The sequence below is a fragment of the Bombus flavifrons genome, chromosome 15, assembly GCF_040668555.2.
Source record: "Bombus flavifrons isolate JBK064 chromosome 15, iyBomFlav1_principal, whole genome shotgun sequence".
NCBI classification, from domain to species: domain Eukaryota; kingdom Metazoa; phylum Arthropoda; class Insecta; order Hymenoptera; family Apidae; genus Bombus; species Bombus flavifrons.
In genome coordinates this window covers 8301785-8326528 of record NC_138456.1, presented here as the reverse complement: position 1 = coordinate 8326528, position 24744 = coordinate 8301785, and the positions used below count along the sequence as shown (strand labels likewise).

Below are 24744 nucleotides of genomic sequence, written 5' to 3'. Positions count from 1 at the left end.
AAATTCAATCGCGTACTCTGACATTTATGTCTGTCATTTTATGTAATTGTTTTCGTTATAAATTGCTACTATATTTGTATTTTAGATATAACAAATACGAGGAAAGGTTATTTTATCATTTCGATTTATTTAGAATAGAATGCATTTGCGTCACGAATTATGACACACTCTATTTATGTTAACATTTCGACTCCAGACTGTACAAATGCCTGTAGAATCTAGACTGTTTTGTTATTTAAAGATTTTGAAACATTCTTTTTTGATGTCACAAGTTTTTTTAGAATTTTAGGTTTTCTTGGATTTTAGTATCCCTTTTTAGAATTCTAAGACTTCTAGAACTTTAGGATTCTTCAGGGATTTAGAATTTTTAAATAATAGAATCTTTCATATACAACATTGAAATTATACAAAACTCAATATACATAATGATAATATCGAAAATTTAGAATCCAAGATTTATTACAATCCACGTACCTTGAACTATTTCAAAATCTCCCTTAGGCAAGATTAAAAGCACATGAATCCTTTTAACATCGGAATCACGACGATTCGAAAGAAAAAAAGAAAGAGAGAAAAAGACATCAAACACGAGAAAATCACCGTGATATCATCGGCATTTCGATTGCGACACAATTTTCCTAACCTGAACATTCTGTTTGAACTAACAAGATTAGGGTCTTCTGAGACCGACGGTGATTGGAGCGATGATTGAACCACGCGACGCAAGCTCGCCTCGACGAATTCTGGCTCTCGTCGAACAGAACGGAAAAAAGATTAGGGATAGATAAAACAAAAGCACAGAGGGAGGCAACAAGACGTTCTCAAACACAAGCGCAAGTAACATTCAGAGTATAATTACGGTGATTAGAAAAAAGGTTGCTCTTTCGAGATTGGACGGAAAGCCTGATTGATTCGTTGGTCTGTTCGTTGCGCCACGGCTCACGCTAAAGGCAAGATACAATCAAACTGACACAGAAAGGACTCTTAAAAAATCATACGTGAATATAAATACCGAGACGTGTCCTTTATACAGTGGCTCACAAAAATATTCGAACACTTGTACACACCTTTTATGAATATATTATATGTTATATGAAACATTTTGAAATTTCATTAGCACTGTAATGAGACCCTATAGAATAACTATATCTGTGTGATAAAGTCTAAAAGAAATATGAATATATATATAGAAATTATAAGTTGTTTAGTACAATTCATTTTGCAGAGACCATAAAAGTATTTAAATAGACGATTATTCGTTATATTAATGAACATTACTAATTTTTTATCGAATATATGCCTGCAACAAATATCTTGTAATTTCTATACATATATGTACATTCTTAGATTTGATTAATGTAATCATAATATTCGTGTCTCATTACAGTGCTAATGAAATTTCAAAATGTTTTCATAACACGCATGATACAGACACACAAGTATTCTATGCTAAGTGTTCAATACTTGTAGAAACTTTTTTCGAACATATTACGAATGTTTTTGCAGAAACTTTTTTATGACACACGAGATGATCACATTGGTAAAGTTTGAAAGAAATCTGAAAATGTACATAGCAGCTACGTAATATTTATTGCAGAAATACACTTCGTTATGGTTGCAAAATTATTTGAATGATTTAAACAGCCACAACATTCGATCTATCAATAAGTTTCCGTATTTAATGGCATCACTTTTAACACTAATTATAAGGCAACTGTTCATGCTATATACTAATTTATATGTCTTATAATTTCTATATACATTATACATTCTCAGATTCCAAATTCTACCACTATAACCATAACAGTCGCGTATCATTATAAGAAAAAAGTTTTGTATAATACACGTAATATATTTACAAAAATTTCCTATGATAGGTGTCCAAATACTTTCGTGAATTACTGTATATAAAAAAGGAAGAGAAGGAAAATATATAAAAGGGTAAAAAGTGTGACAGTTATGTTCGAGCAGGTCCTCGGCTAGATCCTTCGACACATCCTCCATGTATATCCTCTCGCTGACACATTCCACGATATATTTCATCATCTTTACGTTTTCCCCGTTTTGACTTAACCCATTACGTACCACGTACGAAACATTGCATAGTTTTGCCTTGTCTAATGAACGAACGAGTGCTTTCTCAATGATTTCTGATCAATATGAAAGTTTCGTTTTCTTCTTGGTCGCAGCTACAAAGTGTCCTGTCTCGTGGAATCGCATTAGTCTCTTCAGTTAGTTTTCTCAGTGTACTGCTTGTTATGATACTGTTACTTGTACGTAATGTGTTAATACGTGGTTTATAGTACGAATAAACTCTGCCGTAATAGAGTTTTCATATATAAAAGTGTATTGAGCATAACTTCAAAATATGTGTATATATCTTATAATGTAATTTCTCAGTTACGACAAGATTATTCGCGTGTTTCATGCAGATGAGTTGCAGAAGAGAGAAAAAAAAAAAAAAAGAAAAAAAGGAAGACAGAACTTACTGAGCAACATAATAGTGGCGTGTTACGCCAAGATCCGATCGAACGAATTGGAGAGAACGCTTCCTCGACCCATTTTAAAATTCACAGAGGAAACGATCCGAATTTCCATCGTGCGCGTCTGGCTTGGGAACACGATTCTCTCTCTCTCGTGGCCAGATGCTCGGGACAGTCGTATAAAAATAATTCGCGTACGAATGATCGAGAGTATATTGCTTTAATGCACATACACATACATACGCGTGGATCATGGAAGATCGAGCCAGAGGAGGAATTCCGCTCGAAGAGAGAAACTACTTACCTATCGCTAACGAGACACGATCTGGCCGGTGGAACACCCTCGCGAGAACGCCTATTCGACCGGAAACACACTCGAGAAACCGTCTTCGACGGAAATATATCAACGATATATGTTTCTGTACCGAAATTCACGGCCTGCCCTCTTCAGCTCTCATGCACGTGTGTGAGTGAGTGAGTGAGTGAGTGAGTGAGTGAGTGTGAGTGTGTATGTGTGTGTGATTTTATATAAAATTGGACTCTTCTCACGTGCCACTTGTACATATTAGAGAAATTTCTCGTGTTCGTATATCGTCGAAATTAAAGAATGAGTTTAAGAGTTATATAATTAGAGAAATATCATCTTTGTTCGAGATTGGGAGATCTGAGGAAAATTATTAAGGGAATTTGGTTAAATTGATACTTGGAAGACTTGGAAGTTCCGAGCGTCTGTGAAAAGCAATTACGTATAAGGCGTTGACTGCTCAGAGATTGGAACAGTTATGAAATGTTCTTATCGTTAGGCACTTGGAAGAATTGTCTCGCTTGTCGAGATGCATGATTCTAAATATTTTTTATGAAAATTAATAAATAAATTCGTGAAACATCGTTATGGTGATGACCTTAAGCGACAAGAATAATTTTTTAAACATTGAAAAGCAGACATGTGAAATGTCCTATTTGAAAATTCGAAGAGGTTAATTGTCAAAATTTGATAAATCAATATTTCGTGTTAAGAATTGCTAATGTCTAACATTGTCACTATTATCATCGATTTTTTAGTCCTTTAATTCTCACATGATACTTGGAACTTTTCTCGAACTTTCAACGTTCTAAAAATAAACCAATGTATAATTCTATCAAATTTTAGTTTAAATGAAAGTGAATAAATTTATTTATAAAATAAATTAGAAGACTGAGGACATTTATAGATATTCATATTCTTACGAGCACAACGAAAAGGATGGAACTTACTATACGTTATGTGCATTCTATTCACTTTATAGATTTAAATTTTTCATAAATGTATAAATATGCACGATCTAGCTAAACTTCCCAATCCGAACAACGCTCGAAACAACATCGACTAGTCATATCACCATTAAATAACATTTAAATTGAAGAAGACATTATTATAACAATGTCACACATCGGCGCAAGTAAAAGATCATAAAACAGGTCATTGTACAAGTGGTAATCGCGTCATAGGAAGAGACACGAACGATTTTTTACAGACTTTCTTTCACGGAAATGCTGGAGACATTTGCGATTGAGTAAGAGCCGCGGAGACGCTGTAAATTGATATAATAAACATACATAACGAGCAGACGGAGATGTGTATGATTATATACGTGTATGTGTTTTTTTTATGTGTTTTTAGTGTAAGAAGTTTGTTTTCCGAGGGATTCCCCGCAATGGTGGAAGACAGACACGCGGCCTCGCTGTGTTTCGCTCAATCTGTCGCCTAACGAAAATCAGAACCAAAGAAAAAAAAAAAAGAAAAAACTAAGAGAACAAAAAGAAAAACAGACGGGAGAGCCTGGATACTGGTCCCGACGAAAATTCTACCCATATAAAATTCGGAATTAATTGGTCGAGGCGAAGCTTTTTCGCCTTTGCTGTAAACGAGACGTAGTTCACCTCGACCCAGACACGTGGGCAGACCGGCTGAGAAAAAGTTTGTGGGACTGTCCGTGGAAATAACGAAAGGAGATCCACCACTGGTGTGAGAACTTCTCCTGACTCGATCGGTCACGTCCATTCTGTTTCTCGTATCACATAATTTTATTGTTCTCTATTAAGAATATTTATGAATTTTTTCATAAGCCTATACCTATGCACATGTATAAATGTATGTATGTATGTATTGTATAACATCAGACCATTGTCCTTGGACACACAACGTATGCAGAGACTTGCATCGAGCTCCTTTAATTTTTTTTTATTTACCTTCAGTTTTTCTCTGTTTTTCTACCATCCCGTGATGAACGGGAATGATATATTATATACTTTCTTACATATATCATATATTCTGCGACAAAACACGGAATTGATGCTCTGTAAATGCAGACAGTTCCAAAAACTGACCGTGTGGTACATGTGGCATCAAACGTATACACGGTATACGTACTTGCACGCGTATGAAAAAAGAATGGAAACCACGAGGGACCAGCCAGGCCCCATCATCGTCGTAGATAAAAAGGAAACATTGCAACGAACGGCGACGCAAAGCTGTACAGACAGACAGCGCGGCCAGATAGGGAGGTTGTAAAGGTAAAAAATAAATAAATATAGATATATAAAATTGTCTCTCTCTATATATATATAGAGAGAGAGACAAAAGAAAGAGTCAGTCACTTGTTGAAACTGACAAATAAAAGACACGACGACGAGACGCTTGGTTTCTTTCATATTTTTGTACAAGGATCACACGAGCTGTGGGTATATTATATGAGGTGTATATATATATGTATGTATATATATATACTATATATATATAAATAGAATATCAAATGAAAAAAAAAGATATATATATATATACGGTGCTTGGTATAAGAAACAATGGTAAACACTCACATAGACCTCTTCCCATTGCGAGACATACCGCACCAGTCTTGACAATCGTAGTAACCTAACCAGCGACAACAGTTTCGCAAGCCTGAGGATCCTGAGAGCACGGCCAGCATGCAGGATCTGGAAGGACTCGCTAAAGTCCTGAAACTGACGATTCAGACGATTATTCTATGAGAACGTTGGTTCTCTACGCGGCCCATCAAAGCTGCGTGGAATTGAATCTCAGCTTGCCGCCATCGGGAGTAAATGAGAGCGGTTTAAACCGAGTTTGCGTTGTCTAGTCTACCGGGATATTCATGGAAATTATAGCGTGTTGTCAAGATAGAGTTAATTAAGCCTGAAGCTTCTAAAGGGATCCTTTAGAAAAATTGGTAAAGGATTGTAAGTTGCGAGAGTAATTTTGAAAGTAACGATCGTAAGGTTAATTTAACGAGCACTATTCTTATTTTAAATAACGCTGTAATTTTTCCTGGTTGTTGTACTGTATTATCTGGTTTATTCATTTTATTATTTTTACAAGTAGTAGTTTTGGAATTGGCACTTTACGCTAGTGCGGTATTAACGAAAAATTTGAAGTTGCAAGAAAAATCAATTAGAAAACAAGAATGAAATTGTTTGAAAAGCTTTTAAATTTGTTTAATATTAATATTTCATGTGTACATCGTTTTAAACAGCTCTCATTCTCAGATGATCTCATCGAAGTATATTACGTCTGACGGAATTTCACAATTGAATAGAAACGCTGTTAGGTATAAGAGAACGTTGAAATTACACAAATATTTACAAAGTATTACGATCATTCTATTCCACGAATCCAAATTGTTTACATTTGTATCTCACTGACAGAGATACACGTGTCGAGTAAACTGCAACGAATTAATTTTCTCTTAAAATGAACAGTTGGAAGTCACACTGACTTTTAAGATGTTACTTACTGTTCAGGATGTAAATTAATGTTAACTTAACACCGAAATAAAGAACGAAAAATTAAGTGTCGTAGGAATACAAAGAATTGAAATATTGGTCTCGTGTACCAAGAAACAGCTATGATTAATTTATTTACGCAGCTGGAAAGATTATACGTTGAAATGTTACGTATCTCGTCAAGGCTCGTGTAAACAGATTAATTACATAAATCGAGTTTGCAGAGAAACTAAAACACAACTCTGGCTTAACGAATTAATGCAAGAAATATGTACACCAGAGTGAGGATAATTAATATGCACTTACTTGATTAAATATGAGGAAAATGTAGTCTAGTGGTATGGAGGAAATGAGGTCGAGAAAGAACCAAGTCCTGAGGTAGTGTTTCGCGATTAACTTCGGGTCCAGGATCACTTGTTCGGCGTTATCCTGTTGCATTATACCTGGAAGCAACACAAATAATACACATTTTAACCATCATCGAATCAGACATTACTTATTCCTTATTTTCTTTTATCTCTTATGTGTTTAAAAAATAAATTGTTGTTAATTCTTCTTATTGTTTTTAAAATATTTTAATTAATTTAAGAAAGAGATTGCTAGAATAAAGAAATAGATAATTAGAATATTTTTTTAACTTAAAATTATGATATAATTTCCTTAATCAAATTTCTGACAAAGAAACATTTTTTAATAAGATTTTTTGTAGAAGAAGATATTTTAATAAAATGTTTAATATAGAAAGATCTTTAGTAAGATAGTTGACAAATTTAATATTTCTAAATTAATTATTATATTTATATGAAAACAGCAATCTTTACGTAACTCTTAATTTTTTAAGTATACGAGCGTTCTAAAGTTCTTAAATACTAACTTTCGATATAAATCACATTTTATAAAAATTATTAATTGATTTTTAAAGTAACAAACGTTTCGTAGATCTGAAACCATACACGTTCTTAAGTACACATAAATACAGAATTTTTCTGCAATTACGTCCCTCTACAACACATCTATATTTACATTGAATGTTATTTTGAAGTTTCTGAAAAGTCTCAGTGAGTTGGTGATTACGCTTTGATCGCAATAAGTGGACCTTCAGAAATAAATAGAAACTCTAACAGCGAATTAACACAAATAAATAGAAGTGGAAGGATCAATAGTGCCTCTTTGGATGGTCGAACTAAGAGAGATAGTTCAGTGTATAATTTATATGTATATGTATTTGCATGTTGGTACCCTGAAGTTTATAATTTGGCTTTTCTCACATTTGCCAGCAGATAACTATTTCTGTGTTCATCTTTTCATTGATTTTCTCAATCCCTCGAGGGTTGAAAATTATCTAGGCTAACATTTATCTAGACGGTTTGAGTATTTTGTCATTCATCTAGAAGTTTCTTGTAAAAATTGTTATGTGGATAATTTCATAAGATAAAATTTTGATTTCTTCATATTATTTTCTTAGATCTCTTTCATCGATTTATTGTATCGATAGATCAATTTCGGCATTTACATGTAACGTGGAAATTTAGTTATTGTTAAATATATCTTCACATTTTATTCCAACAAAAATAATAGATTTCATGACTTACATCGATTTTCTCAATTAATCTCTCAATTAATAAACCCATCTACTTTTAGATTTCTCATTTTTCTAAAAATTTTTTCTCCAAATTTCATTATCTACATTATCATAAGACATTTCAAAACAAAAACGATCAAATCTAACAATTTCCCTCATATTTAGTTCTATATTAACCGAGAATTTCTTGTTTCACTTCATTAACGTTATAGATCCATCCATCCACTTGTAGATCCTTATTTTTCCAAATCCTATTATATCATTGCAAAACATTTCAATGCAGAAATAATAAATATATCTAACAACTCCAACGACATTCTATTTTTCCCGTAAACGGTCGCCTCATTAGCATCCAAACATTTCATTTCTTTATCGACCGTATCCGGTCTACCTAGTGTCCAGTCGTTAATATTCGTCACGCGGAACGCAATATTGGTCAACGACTGTTAATCTGGATCAAGAATTCGCGACAATCGCAAATCGACGCAGTTCACGTGCAGTGTTTAACGCGTACAATGGTTCCTCATCGGACACGGCACGTGACCCAATTTCCCTCCGTTCCTGGGATCCAACTCAAACGCGTTTCAAATTAATCCCCCGGCAATAACGAAAACGTCTGAGCCACTATACGTGTCGAGCAATGTTATTATTACACGGAACCGCTTGAAGGGTTGCCAACCGAACGTGCCTCCACCGCGACGTTTCCCTTCTAGATTTAATAACCGTCGACGATGCATTTAGGAAGCTCTTGATGTGTAGGTTCTCTCGATAGGTTTCCAATGGAGGAGCGGCTCTAGGATGTTTTCGAATAGTGTGTTTGCTATTGGTCGATGCTTAGCGAATTCAATTATTTGGGTCGTAATTGAAAGCTGGTTGAAGCAGTGGACAATGAGATGGACGCAATACTAAAGGAAACTCGAATATAGTAAACAATATCAAGATCTCTTGATATCTTGGAAATTACTTCTGTACGTACTTGAAAATGTGGGCAATATATTTTTTGATATATAGGAAAACTCGAAACGAATCATTTTTCCAGAAACAAGGATTATGTCACCTTCGTAACGATAAGAGTTCTTCTTTTATTTAAGAAAGCTATAATAAAAATAGTTTTTACTTATTATTTATTGTATTCAAGTATACAGGTATCTTGGCTTGCAAAATGTATTGCAGTGAGGAAAATTGTTTGTAAAGAATCGCAATTGACTACTAGAAATAAGTACAAATTAAACAAAATTTTGTATTTTAATATTATCGAATAGTAATAAAATAATCCACCTAATGTTCTAAATGTGATTAAAGAATTCGTACAATTTCCTTTGTAGGAATTAGCTCTTTCAGTCTATTTTCCGTTATTCAAACCGCCTTTGATAAAACGAAATTGGATCCTCTGGTCCCGCATCGGAATGTAACTTCATAAAAATGTAATCGACTCGCGTTAAAGCCACGATTCGCTCGGTTCCGTGCTTTTGTTCGTTCTCTTTCACGATTCTCCTGACAGCAACCTTCCCTTTAATGTCAACAATTACAAGTTTCTTCTTTTCAAATTTCTGCCGAGCTTTCTGAAGGCGGTGACACTGACGTTATCTCAAAGGAGGCTGCAGCTCGAAGCCTTTTCGCAACAATATTACCTAATCGTGACCAAATGGAGGAAAACATGAAAAATTCTCTCAGTTCCGCTTAGCTGTTAATCAATAGCGAACGTGCGATAACTAGTCTGCTGATTTTTATGGAAAAATTTGAAAATGCAAAAATACGCGGAATATATGCAATACGTAAAGATATATAAAATAGCTGAAACACAGTGATTAGAACATTTAACGTATAAAACAATTTTCTATCTAGGTTACATTTTTTTAATTATCTTTACACAGACATGAATTTTTTTCGAGATATAAAATATCTTCGTTATTCCAAGTGGATCACAGAGGAAAAAATAGGAATCATATTTCCAATTCTATGTATTGAATCTCCCTCTTTTTTTTTTTTTTTTTTAGAACGTTTAGTATCTTTGAGACCTTGCAAAAACAACTGACGAATATCTACAGGAAAGATGTACCCCTTTAGACATATGTGATTTAATAAAATCGCATTTATTGTACGTTGCTAATATTATTATTGCTCTAGAGGACACAAACCTCGAAATTCCTCGAAACAACAAATTCTTCCTTCTCTCCAAGGATCTGTCCAACTTTAATCTATATACGAATCACCCTCACTTCTTTATACTAGAAAAGACATGTATGAAAAACAACACGAGTTTTCATATAATTTTCAACGTTCACGTAGCTGCACATGAAAACGAGAATGCGTGGTATAGTTAACTGAATCGTCGCGTCGGTCGTTTAGGGAGGAAGTAGAGATTTGGGTTGGCCCGATGAGAGGAGCACGGAATGGGCGACAGAAAAATGAGAAGAGGAACGAGGTCGACCATTCTTTCCTCAATGTCCTTTTCCCGACGTGCACGCGACAATGCAAACTTTGCAGCGCTTCTGGCTTCCCCTTCCGCGGACACGAGGTTACCATTAGTCCCGATGTGATCGTCCAGCAAAATGCCGAGTCTTTTCGTCGCTTCTTTTTGTACCTGGGGATCGAACGATTTTAGCTGAATACTTCAGCACACCGCCGATAAGGCTTTGAAACGAGCAAGCGGACGGAACTCAATTGGAATGAGAAACTTTTTAGACGACGAGATTCGCGTTAGCAAATGGTCTTCGATTCCCTAGGCTTGCCTCCTTCTTTTTTATTATCGCGCGACTTTAAATTGTATGAATGTGTCTTTAGTGACCGACTGGTGATTGTTATATCTAGACTGCTGACTTTTATGCATTTATGCAAAGTTTCAACATATACAAATGAACAGGATGAATAGAATACGCAAAAATATGTGAAATATCCAAAATGGAGTGCACACTATAATTTTCAGTAGGCGAAACAGATTTCTATTTGGATTATCTTTTTAGTTTGCGTTGATAAAATATGAACCTACGCAAAAATTGTATTTATATTACGGATAGAAATTCTCTGAGTAAAGAAATATGCAAACGAAAAGGTAACTGTCGAATATTTTATGATTTGGAAATGTTTGCAACAGTGTTTCATAGGAAAACGAAGTTTGCTGAAAGATATAACCAGCTTTCTTGACTTTTTCCTTAGTTTTATACTATGTGTACAGATTGTATACTAAAATACAGATTCCGGCAATGTTGAATATGTATTTATGTTAAATTTTTAGTACAGAACATTTGTATTCTTTCTGCGAGAGCGAACCTTGTAATTTTTCTCGTTTTTATCCCTTTTCTTTAGGTAGCTTGCAATCTTTACTGTCGTGGTTTTGATAAATCGTTATTTTTCTGCTTCTAAGCTTTCGTTATTTTAACTGGTACACTGATTATTATTGATTATCTCGCTCTCTAAAATGTTACATTAAATGTTATTTGTGCTTTTGGACGTTTGGATAAATTGATTATATTTTATTGTGCGCGACTAATTATTACCTGCACTTTTTAAGATTAAATTTTTTTAGTTTCAAATCACATGAGTTTCGTATGTGTACTCACCTGTCCTGAAGTTGACGACAATGTCTATGAGGAATATCGTGTCGGAAAGGCAGTTGAAGGCTATCCACCTAGTGCTTAGGTCGTCATTGAAAAAACTAATGGCGACTGGCAGAATTATCAGATTAGCTACCAGCAGGAGGAGCATGCAGAGATCCCAGTAGAATCTGAAATCAGATACGAAACCAATGTTATTAATTCATTATTCTCCATTACTTGCAAAATATCTACATTACTATGTAAAATATTGCTTGTCAGAAAAATGTCCAGTTGATAATAAAATTAATAAAATTTCTCAATTTTTATTGAAAAACGCGGAATCATATAAATCTGAATATTATGAGCCGTTATTCTCAATAATTTTCAGCAACAACTATTAATGTATATGTTAATGTTTTTACATTTTTTATTATATCGTATACCGTTGACGTTATTGACTTTGCAAATTACTTTGACAAATGGGACGAGCCTTAAAATTAACATTCCAATATCATAAATGCATACTTTCGACAAGTCTAAAAAATCGAAGTCTAACTCAAAGCAGATATCTCAACAAATGTGAAAGTTGCGAAAACGTGTTTCAGATGAAAGTAGTTGGATACCAGAGAACATGCTAGCAGATCGTGTTGATACCTTGTAAAGATAAAGTTTATTTCTCGAAATAGAAATATACGTCCTTCAGTACATATTTTTATACTTAACACTGAAACATGTATATTTCTATACTTTTAAATATAGAGTGTTTCGCTTAAATCGTACATCAAAATCATTTCCCTTGCTACTAGAAATAGCAGAAGTTTACAACAAAACAATACAACACGTGTCAATATATATATATAAAAGTAAATAAAACAACGTTTAATAATGTTTAAGCGTCTGTGAAATCATTTAGTAGTGTTTTTATAATACGATGCATATAGACTTTTTAATATAAAATATCTGTGCCTTTGAAAAATATGCGAACAAATTTCATGCGATTCAATCGCATTACTTAAAAAACGGAAAGAAAACACCCACAGGATGATTAAAACGAAACGTTTTCCTGTCTCGTGCCATTCAAAAGCTCTCAGCTTCCTGTCTCACTAAATTAGCCAGTTCTTTTCCTTTCATTCTCAGGATCAGTCACAGCCTTCCCTGAATTTTGCACTAGAATTTTGTAATCCAGGCCCAACGTGTAACCTACTTATCTCAAAAGGCTGTGGTCTTCTTCAAAACGGTCATTCCATTTATTGTCTTTCCGAGCCAACTTTACTCAATTACCAAGATCTAAGCCAACGTTTTAAGCGCATCTACCACGTGCTCTGCTCGCAAACGTCGACCAGAAATTTTATTTTCATTCTGTTTACGGTGGAATGCTGCGCCTTACGACGAATGTACGTTACCCGGATTCTTTTCGTACCGTTTCTCGGCTAACGAGCTGCTAAAAGGGAGAGGAAGAAGGAATATCGGTCGTAAAACCGCAAGAAACGCGCGAAAATTCCGCCAACAATGACCTTTCCTCGCAAATATTGATCGAGGCTCTTGCATTTTATTACTGCACTTCAAATATACGGAGTGTTTCGTTTAACTTTAGAATCTGAAATATTCTCTGACGTAATTAAAATTTCATAAAAATACTTCTTACGAAAGTTGCTTCTTTATAGCTTGTGTTTCGACAGTCAGAATTTACATACATTTTTACCACCTGCGATTTAAACAAAATATATATTAGATTGGCTTTCCAGCAATGACAATTTTGTGGATGTGAAAAAGAATCAACTTTATTTCATTTAGTCAATTGTGTAACATCTATTATATTTTCTACGATTTTATCAATGCTTTGAAACATATTTTTCATTTAAAAAAGGGCTATATTTTTTATTTAAAAAGACCCTTCCGTTTAAATAATTTTGTGTCTAGAAAATAGACAAGTATAAATAAGAATATTATATTGGAAAGTAAAAAATGTCAACTAAAAGCAGTTGATTTCGTTCCTTTTGAAGAAAAAATCGTTAACAAAATCCACGTCCGATGACGCGATATTTGAGCTGTTCACAGGACAAAGTGGTTGACTATACTTTTTGAAATTTTCGAAATCTTAGTGCCAATGCGTTTGATCGATGCTTCTCTTATATAATTTCATCAACTTTCTTTACTTTCCGTGTTGTGGTCTTAACCAATTTGGTAAATAAGCACCTCGTATAATTGTTTCGCGTGTGTACGCACGAAAATATCACGCACCAGATACGCTTTTCGTTCTCGGTTGACCTAGAAGCACTCGTGAAATCATTAAAACGGCCCTGGTTGAATAAGAAAAATGACGATTCGCCGTTATCCCAATAGAAGATTCAGTCTTGTCTGTGCGCCAAGAGCATTGCTTTTTCTCGAAGACACGGAAAACGCGAGCTGAGAGAACGTTCTCCAAGGGCGAAAGTTTAATTAACAGACCTCGGCTGCTTTTGTTCCGACTTACTTTCAGCTTCACCTTTTCAGCGCTTAAGTAGTCTAGGGGTCTAGGGGTTTAAACGAAGTGGCAGCTTTCGAGACGGCGGAAATATTGTTGCAGCTGTTTGTTGTAGATTTTCGGTGCAAGGGAAATTGTAATTGTAATTAAAACGCAATAATCAATTTAGAAAATGCGATTAATTATTGTTCCGCCTAGCTTTTCGTTAAGTTTGCGTTTAATTAATTTTATCTCAAGTTTCCCGTATTCAGATTTGGCGGAAGTAAAAATATTTTCTGATTCGAAATAGCGCGTGGTTTCTTTAATTGCAAGTGACTGACGAGAAAACGAGATAATTAGAATAGATTAAGTAATTATACACATGACTAACGACCGTTGATGACGCTTGATTATACAATTCACGCACAATAATTTCTTGCCGGCCAATGAATACTGTTTTAATTGCATCATCATTGGTTACAACTTTGAAATCGTTCAAATAATTATGAACGGTTGTGTTATAATCTATGATTATTCATCTGGTTAAACTTCGCACTTTCGCATTATAATTTCTACACATTTTAAAGAATCTAAAATTCGTTCCTCATTAATCGCTATTTCTTCAAATCGAAGAATCAATAAAGGAAAATTCTATCGTTTGCGAAATGAAACCGAAACCATTTCCTGAAGAGTCAAGAAAGCTTTCCGTAAATCACAGCGTATATTATAATCTACAACTATTATCATCTTCACACTTTTGAGATACAATTTCTGTGCACTTCAAAATCTAAAATTAGTCCCTTGTCGACCGACACCTCTCCAATTCGAACAATTTAAACCTGCATGTTCTACTTCTACCACAAAAAAAAAAAAAGAAATAAATACTCAACCCTTTGCGAAGTGAAACTCAAACGATTGCCCGAAGAAGCAAGGAAGCTTCGCTACAAGATAGAAACAAAAAGAGGGAAAGAAGGGTGGTGAAAGCGCAATTTCTGAAAGGTCTGCTTTAATCAGTTCGATTCCAGGCCAGCCAGGCAACATTGGCCCACTTCGCCGAGTAATAACGTAGCTACATCGCATTGGGGCAATAAATGTGCTCGTAGCTCGCACGAAGCTGCTACAAGCTTGGCTCGAAAACCACCATCGAAGAGGAGGGCAGTTTTCTTCGTCAGCACGCACCGGTGAACGCGACCTTCCGCCTTGACACTTTCGGTGGAAAACCGAGTGGTTGTTTATTCCTTTCTTCCACCCTCATTTCGAGACCTGTCTCCACGTTTCTGTGAAATTTCTTCTCTTTCGAGGCTTTGTGTCTTTGATAGAGCGAAACCTACAAGCTTCTTATAGGGATGCTTCGTGTTTATTATGTCAGAGAATAGTTTAGATTTAAATGAAAGTATTGAGCGTTTTTAGTGTCGGTGTTAAAAGCTTTTGTGAATTGGAAATGAAAAATGAAATGAAAGTGAAAATGAAAAAAGCGATTATTAATAAGTAAAAATAGTATATTCAAATAATTTTGCGCGATAGAATTGGCGTTTTTTCGACTTTTTAAGCACCAGTAAACACGAGCAAACAATGTTTTACGGATATATTCAGACAAAGATTCTTAGCACTCTAATCGGAGATATGCGAATGTTTGTGAAAATTTAACGTAACAATAAATAGAACTAAAGAAGTGAAGCTTGAGCAGAGATTTATCCCAGTCGCTAAGTATTATTATTTTATGACGAGTACTATATTTCCGGTATCTTATTTTTTTGCGTGCTATGTGGAATGTGTATTCTATGACATTCGCGGACTTTTAAATTTCCGATAGCAATTAGAGTTCGAAGAATTTTTGTTTCAATGTGTTTGTAAAAATTCGCGTAGGAGTTTTGTTCATCCGTGTCTTCATGCTGTTGTTTAAATTTGCCAGAGATTCGTATATTTTTAATAAAATTTCAGTAATTCTCTAATATAAAATTCTTGTTATTTTTATCCAGTGTCTATTATTTTGTAGAAAATGATATTAGTTTAGCAGAATTTAGTTTAACTTGAAACTTCTAGCATATATTATAATATAATAAACATGATTTTGCAAATATTTAATATTTAATTTTGATTATTTTAAATATTTCAATGAATTTTTTATAGCCATTGGTGTATTTTGATAAATGTATTTAAAATATGCAATTCCTTTTTAAATTTCTTCTTTAAACAATAAATCGAAATTTAGAACTCTCGAAATTTTTTTCTGGGAACTTCCATAAAACCACTTCAAATATTCTTTCGAGGAAAGTGAACAGTTCGACATTCCAGAGAATCTTTTGCAATATTTCTAGACGGTGAACGTGTAGGACGATCCACAGAATATTCTCCATTCACTTGCTACTATTTCATTCATTATCAGATCGTACGGACGAATGAATAAAATTGTTTGAATCAGAATGAAACTAAAGAATCGTTTTGAAGGCTCTTTAAATATTTACCCAATCTAAAATTAAACTGCCATTTGACCGCCATAAATAAAAAGAGCGGGGTGAGGCGGGGTGAAAACGATACGATCGAACCGGAAAGTTACTACAGCCCACGCGTTTTCCAATTCAATTTCAATCCCAATACTTTCAGACTCCTCTTCAAATGTTTGAAGAAAGGTTAATTACGAAGATGTTCGATCACGAAGAAAACAGCGAATTGATATTGCATTACAGTTTCTTCGTTTAAAAATCTACCAAAATGAAGATATTTACCCTTAAGTAGAGATGTCAATATTTTTGCTATTAGAAGTGTAGTCTGTCAGATTATGTGATTATAACCAGTTTACAGATGTCTATGCATTCATGGAAAATTTACACGAGCGTATATATATATATATATATATAGAGAGAGAGAGAGAGCTGTGTCATTACCAGCAACTCATAAATAATTGATAAAAGAGGATATTTTTCTCATAATTCAAAAATATTTAATTCTGAAAGGGTTCGTTTTACTCTTATCGCTATTTAAAATATCTGATATTTTAAATTTAATAGAGAGCTATCGATCCATTAGTTTCACATACGTTTAAATATATTCATCGATGAAACTGTGTGTTGGAATTCGCGTTAAACAGCCTTCTTCGAGTCTCTTTTTCTAACACCCTGTACGTGCCACTAGACACTGACCTAAAAGCGTCGAGAGATTACGCCTTGGCGATAACCATATCCCTAAGAGTCGAGATTTATGCGCGACTTTTTACACGAGAATCTGTTTTAACGAGCACGCCGCGTGGCCAGCTCCGTGAATTCCAGACAATTTAGAGCGTTTTCGAGCTTGTCTCCTGCCAACATTTTCGTTGGAACTGGACCTATCGTTCTCGGAAGCTGGAGATATTAAATACCTAGTTTTATTCCTCAGTTGCTATATTATTCGAATACGGAAAATACAGAGGCTGCAAAGAATAGAATTTTTCTACGCTTGTCATGCAAACTTTTGTTAATAATTCTTAGGTTTAAATGTGTTTGTACAATTAAGTGATCGTAATTAAGCGATCCTTGTTTCTGATTTTTACACATTGAAAAGGGTTGCTTCTTTAATCGTAAGAAGACGCAAATTCTTTCAAATTTCAAACTTGATAAATTGCATGATATCAGAATTTGAAAATTTCTACTACAAGTCGATTGTATGAAAACTCGAGGCATTTCAAGTATTCTTAGAAGTTGGCAATCAATGGACTTCCATGAATACTTAGAAACTTTTTAGCGATGTAATGTCATAAAGCTTGTAACAAGTGATCGTACAATGGCTCAGAATTCTTCGAATGCTACTTAAAGTTAGATGCTGATAGATTGTTCTCGTTTAATGCAGTGATGCAAATAAGGATTAATGGAGTAATAACTCAGGATGAGAATTCGCAACCCTTGCCTCAACTATTTTGTATCGTGCTTGTTAGAACACAAGTCTGATTAATAGTTTCTCAAAGACTAATTTACCTGAATTCAACTAACATCTACCATTTCTAATTCCTCTTATTAACAGTATTTATATTACTTTTATACCGACTCTTAATTCTCGCCCTTTGGTCGTAGATGATCGTAACTTTTGGATTAGACTTGAATTTTATGTAATAAACGATAATTTATGTGACGTGATAAATTTTATGAGATATATAATATTAGGTTGTCCGAAAAGTGTCTTTCTTTTACAGACACACCTTTTACAACGATGCATCTTTATGCAAACATGAAACCTAATATGTCGAACGTTATGATCTTTATTTTGATAGAACAAAATGGATGATACGTAATTCGATAAAATAATATAAAACGAAAAATGTTGTGCATCTATTATTTCCTTATAAAACGAAAGAAACTTTTCGGACGACCTACTAGAAGTAACTTTCATTGTTTTGACAATTACAACAAATATTATGATCATAGTAAATATTAGAAATATCGAAAAATATTTCGACAAAACTTAAACATACGAACAATGCAGAAGAACAAACAACGCATTTATTTGCCTAAATATCTGATCTCACAGAGGCCGGAATAGGGAATCTACTGTATATCGATTTATCGATGTTATCAATATTTAGCCGTAGTGTTATCAATAGTTGTAAGTACCTTCAACGCTAGTTTAGAATAGTTTCAAGGGAACAAAGTTCGATCTTAAGCAGAATCCATGTATCGAGACACGTGGTGTATTCATGAATTATTGCACATTTCATGGCCGTATGAACGAGAACAAACAGCACCATGGTTCCTTGGCTACCTTCTTCGAAGCGAGTTATGACAAAGGACCGTTGCTCGACCGACTAAAATCGATTTTCATCTCGTTGAAACGCGTTGTTCGTAGTTGAAGTGTAACTAGCGATCCAACATTGTGCACAGATTTCTATGAAACTTTGCGAGCTGATAGGCAATTGAAGAATATTATGCACACGCCAGTCTATATGCATTGAAACCGAAACAGTTTCTCGAATGTTTTATTGTGAGCAGAAAATTTTACGCCCATGAGATCGAGTGTTTGTAACTCAATTCATTAACTGATATTTCAATAACGGTAATAGTAATATTATATTATTATTAATATACTAATTATTATTGTCGTTACAATAACGTTGTCTTAATCCTGAATTAACTTCATCGCGTATATTGCCGAGTCTTGCAATATTTTATGAAAATATGTTGAAATATATAATGTCGAGTTTTATAGTTCGCGAGCAGCTTGCAAAGAGAATAAGATATATTTGAAATACATTCTTGAAATAGATCATGTATATATTAAGTTATCCGAAAAGTTTTTTTCGTTTCATAAGGTGATAATAGATAAACAAGAATTTCCGTTTTGTATTATTTTATTAAATTAGGTATGATCCATTTCGTCATATGTCTATTATTATGTTCGTGCATAATTCAATAAACTAATATAAAACAAAAAACATTGTGCGTCTATTATTTCCTTATAAAACGAAAGAAACTTTTCGGACAATCTATACTTACATATGTACATTTGTTTCCCTTATATTACTTTAATTATAATCAACTATGTGTTAATACATTTAGATGTACATTATAAATCGTTTTAATGTAAATATGTATTTAAAAAATCATCCTCGACGGATAATAATAGAATGATCATTTGCAGCAAGCTTCTTGTCACCTTGCATATGAATTAGGTAGCATTAAATAAAAATTACTATTATAACATGAATTATTGTAAATGGTATTAAACAAAAATTACTATGTCTTTTCACTGCCATTTATTTTAATTTTACTATTCTTAAGCATGAATAATTACGAAGCGATTTTTCAGCACATTCGAGATGCAAATTTAAACTTTCGTTTACTGAAATCTCGAACAGCTGGAAGGTGTTCGTCTTCTTCCCGGGAATAACATTAGCATTTGCCATTTTTATAGCGAGTTCCTCGTATCGGGATTGTTGCACGCCATTTCGTAGAACAGACAAACGTTCCACTCCGTTGATTGAGAATGCATAATACAGCAGCAGCCACGGATCGCACGAAATTCCGGCTCGAATCGCGCTTTCTTAAAATATACATAAGCGATCGCTGTTGCTGCTCGTACCGTATGCATCGATCACATGATGGAAACGAAAAATAATTGCCTATACCAAGAATTATTTCTGTCGCGATCATGTCGTGTATAGATTTTTATTTTGGACCTTCGTTATTACAGTTGATGGTGTGATCAATCACCTTCGACACGTTTTCTTCGCAAAATATCGATAGTAACTTTGTCTCTGAAGAAATTTACGGAAATTTTAAAGTGTTAGTGTAATTTAATAATTTCGAGAAATTTTTGTAATTTTGAGATATTTCAGTTTAGAGTAGATGATTTCATTCGCTTTTAGCGATTTAGGGGAGTTTTCAAGCTTTAGTTATAATTTTGTGATTTAGAGAATTTATTGCGATTTCTAAGTGCAGATCTAGGGAATTCAGAGACCAAGAAGACTCACTGGTCAGAATACCTTTTTAGAATTTAAGGATTTTTAATCCGAAACAATTTTGATTAACTTCGGAGTATCAAGGATTTGGAGAATATACAATGATTTATAGGAAAATGTTTTGAAATATGGAAACTTTTCGAGAGTAACTTTACTGAATTTGTATTGGAATTGTAATTATTGCAAACAATTAATATTATTTAAATGCATTATTTGGAAACATCTTTAAATTAATTTCACAGATCAAGTAATAGCTCAATTCTAAGTCCTCTAGTTTAGTTCCTAGGGAATTCCGCTTTTTCCCTAGCATAACAAATTGAATAGATAACATCTGCGTTCGATATTTGCTTTTTTGTTCACTATGCTATATACGTGACGAGTAAATTATTGCAGTCAATGAAACAGATGTTTCAGTCTCATGAATCGGGAACAAAAGAGGTTGATGGAATTGCGATGAGATATACTCACTTGAAATCTCCCAATAGCGAGCAATAAATTGCTAGGGTATTTCGCTCTTCCATAAAATATTATAAAAGTAATATGTTCCGACGCATTTCCTACAGAGGAACTTTAAACCACGCACTATTTCTTGATCTGTTTCATGTTTTCTCTCCATCGTTAATAAAGTGTTCGAGGAGTAGATACGTCAAAAGATTAAATATCTCGCAGATCATAAAATTATATTCTCTTAAAGCACTAAAAATTCTATGACAGTCAATTCGAGAAACAGCTGCAATTTAATCGGATATATCTCTTGTTCAAATATCAATCCCAAGCGAGCACCACCATTTGTTTCACTCAATCCTTGTTCTTCATCTACTTCGACAACTGCATCCTTTTCTATTTACTCTAGCTCGTAAAATCAATCTCACACGTTTGGACAGAACTGACTTCTTTTTCTCCTATATTTTATATGCATTATAAGAACTCAGTACATTTACCTATTATTTCATTATACAAAATAATCGGATAGATTATATCTGTATATAATTATTTATATACTCCATTTTTCACCAACGATGAGATTCAAGATTTTCATCAGATGTTTAACGCATATTCTTTTTTATATTTTGCTATCTTGGATTTTAGTAATCTTTTAACCTAAGATAATCTGGGACTTTTCTGATCTAAAGAAATGGAGAAAATTTCTAGTCCAAAATGATTTGGGGATTTTCTAATCTAGGGAAGCTTTAATAAATCAACACATCACACGAATAGGTTTAGAATTTGAGAAATCTCAAACTCATAACGTTTAATAACTTTGAGAATTTTGGAGAATTTTGGAAATTTTCTAATGTAACAACGGAGGATGCATTTCAATAGAGACAGAATATTTACTTTGAAAGGTGAAGTACCTACTTTCAGAGCGCTTTAAAATCTCACACAAAGGATTTGTGACCTACCTAACCTAACCCCAATCATGGTTGAGTAGAAGCGACTGAATTTTCTTCCCGTTTATTTTCTATTCTAATTTCAATTCCATTCCATTGTGTCCTTTCCATTGTAATCCATTTGTTTCCACATAATTTTTACCATTCTATCGTCATTTTTCGAACCATTCATTACGCCAGTGACCGATTCATCTATTATGCTACACCTGATCAAGCGAGGAAAACTCACACTTTCAAGTCGTATTCAGACCTATTGAACGAGACCGGTCATTAGAGGCCAGTAGTCAATGTATTCAGAGTTATCAGCTAATCCACCCAACAGCGATTGGTATGTACAGAATCCTCCTGTCGTCTAATTGACCAATTCTTCAGGTCCTATTGTACAAGCAAGGATTGAGAATTTGACCGATGGGACATGACTGATTGCAGATAACAACTGTCCTGTTTTGTTTCCCTTACGTAATTTGTGAAAATCTCAGTTTCTTCCCTTTTCACTAGCTTTTCTTTATTTCACATTTTACTAGCTTTTACAGAATGATACTGTAAGATAATCTACTATAGTACGATGATGAAATCATATTCTTGAACGACTCGTAAGCTTCTAATTACTTTATTTGCTATTTTGTTCCGTCGTTAATCATCGGTTATATTAAGAAAGAAGAAATTTGATATAAATCGGAGCATTCGATGTTAAGACGATTTATAACACAACTATAAAATTTCATTTCGATATGGTTTTTCACACGAACTTTAATTTGAAAAAAGTGCCCTGAAGATTTCTGGAAATGTAAAGCGAGAACTTAGGGAAGATTAGAGACGTTTCCTATTCTATCTGAGAAATTTTTAATGGGTAAATTATTTCAAAGAGACTTATAAATGAAGAGATTATAACAGCTTCGTTCTAAGACCTTTCGAATCAAACATTGTTGATAATTCTTACAAGGCTGGAATAACGTAACGAAATAGTCTTCGAAAAAGTATGTTGAATTATATGAAAATTATTTGGATTAAATATCCAATATTTTGGAGAAGCTACGAGCAATGAAAGTTTTATTATATAATACGATGTTTGACAAGCACCAATGTAGTAGCTTGTTCGATGTGATTGATTAGTTTGTTTAAGCAACATTGTTCGCGATTAATAAGGGAGTTGTAGCAATAGATTACAATACAAATTATGATAGCTTTCAATATGCGTAATAGGCTTTACTATGCGAAATTTTATAACGTAAAGGCCGTAAAATAGAAATTTAATTCACTCTAGCATGATCATTTGTTACTCGTTTCATTTCGTTAATCATATTCAAGACTAAACTCCCTGAGAACATTTTCGAAAATAACTCGTACCGTACAATACAGAGAAGCCGCCTCTCTATTTCAACGCTGAATTTACCTGCGAGGAGTCTGCAGGAATTAATCAACGTCTTCGAGATTAACCCGAACTGGTTCCTCGATATTTCACGGTGCTCGACGCGTTCGTCTCGAGTTCCTCGACACTTCATACACTATGCTGAACTTTAGTCGCATCGATGAAGAATTAAGTGGCCTGGATTTTCGTTCGCGGCATCTTTGACGAATGGTACACGAATGATATCGTTAGAGCATTTTTTATCTTTCATAGATACGGAAACTGGTCAAGTAGACAACGATTAAACATGGCGAATGCTATACGTTGGAAAAATAAGTTCGAGATTTCTGACGATATCCAAATTTGTAATTTAGGAAAATTATAGAATAAATATAGTAAAGAGATGGAAATGGAAGTAAATAATACATATTTATTGTATGGGAATTTTTAAACTCCGTAAGTTAACAATTTAAAAGAAAATGAAGGATATCTGAAATTTGAAAGCATTTATTAAAATAGTAAATTTAAATTATTATAATATATTAAAATAATTACTACGCTAAGGACAAGAAATTTATCACTACATGCGTTTAATGTAAAATGGTACCTAATAAATTTATACGTATGATCAAAGAAATAAATATAAGATCGCTATAATGTAGTAAGTATACACATCGATATTGAAATATTAAACGTAGTGATTAAAATAATAATAAAACGGTAGAATACTACAAGCAGAAAAAATGTGTAATTCTTAAAACGTGAATCGCCTTGAATTTATGTTTTACAAAATAGAACAGCCGTTTAAAAATGGAAATTGAAACTCGGTAAACCAATACACGGTAGTTTCATAACAAACAAGAACAGAAATATTCACTCGCGTATTTAGCAGAAGTAACACGTGTCTAAACGCGAGGTTAAAGGCGCGTGAAAAATAATTTACTTCATTCTACAAATATTTCTTCCAACGCTGCCACTTGTTAGACATATTCTTAAATTATGTGTTTGCGTGCATCATAGCTCAATGATGTGAAAACGTGTTACCAAACCACTGGTTCCCTTGATACAGTTTGTATAAGGATAATTGATCCGTTACAGGTGTTTCTGCGTTTCCAGGTGCACGTTTAATGATTCAACCTATCTGTGTTTCAGATAATTTATTCGTAACAAAAGTAGTTTATGGAGTACACTAATTAAACACGTAAGTTCTTTTTTCTCATTTAAGTGTTTCCCATAAAAGAGGCACATGCTCTTTAAAAAAAATCTACCTTTTTATTCGATTTCAATATTATGTTAAACCCTAGATAGGCAGATTTCTGTACGTTTGCGCGAAGTTTAAACGTAGATACGTTCAATTTATGTTAAATATCGTTGGGTATGCTAATATTTATGATCGATAATGTAAATGATGTTCTGTCATGTGAAAACAAGATTATCCAAACAACGTGTACCATGATTAATTCATTTAATTAAGGTTTCATACTAACTCTATATTTATGTAAATATTTTATAAATAATCACAATAAGTAGCAAAACTTAATGTCACAAACAAATTATTTTCTTTATAAACGAACAGTTACATACTTTCAAGAATCTTTATTTTCTCGATCGTTCAAATTTGTAGTTTCGTCTGTGTCAGTAAAATTGAGATCTGGGGAAATCTGTTTAAAAATAAACAGCGTTCGCCGCTTTTCCACGACTAAAAAAAGAAGTGACCGTAAAAGTTCAGAACACGGGCTCGACTCACGCCGACAAACATT

The 24744-nt window shown here is 33.7% G+C and overlaps 1 protein-coding gene across 9 annotated transcripts in view; it reads right to left on the bottom strand.

Annotated features, from left to right (window-relative positions):
- The window catches only part of Ih (hyperpolarization activated cyclic nucleotide gated potassium channel Ih), a 236678-nt gene that overhangs the window by 34442 nt on the left and 177492 nt on the right, over positions 1-24744 (bottom strand). For 8 of the 9 annotated variants that reach the window (XM_069128326.1, XM_069128327.1, XM_069128329.1 and 5 more), the window contains 3 exons: positions 11403-11566; positions 6567-6703; positions 5340-5483 (listed from right to left, as the gene is read on the bottom strand). In XM_069128326.1, the coding sequence (XP_068984427.1) occupies positions 5340-5483; positions 6567-6703; positions 11403-11566 (445 nt within the window). Of the gene's footprint in view, positions 1-3945; positions 4228-5339; positions 5484-6566; positions 6704-11402; positions 11567-24744 lie in introns of those variants that run through there. The other variant, XM_069128335.1, reaches the window with a different exon arrangement.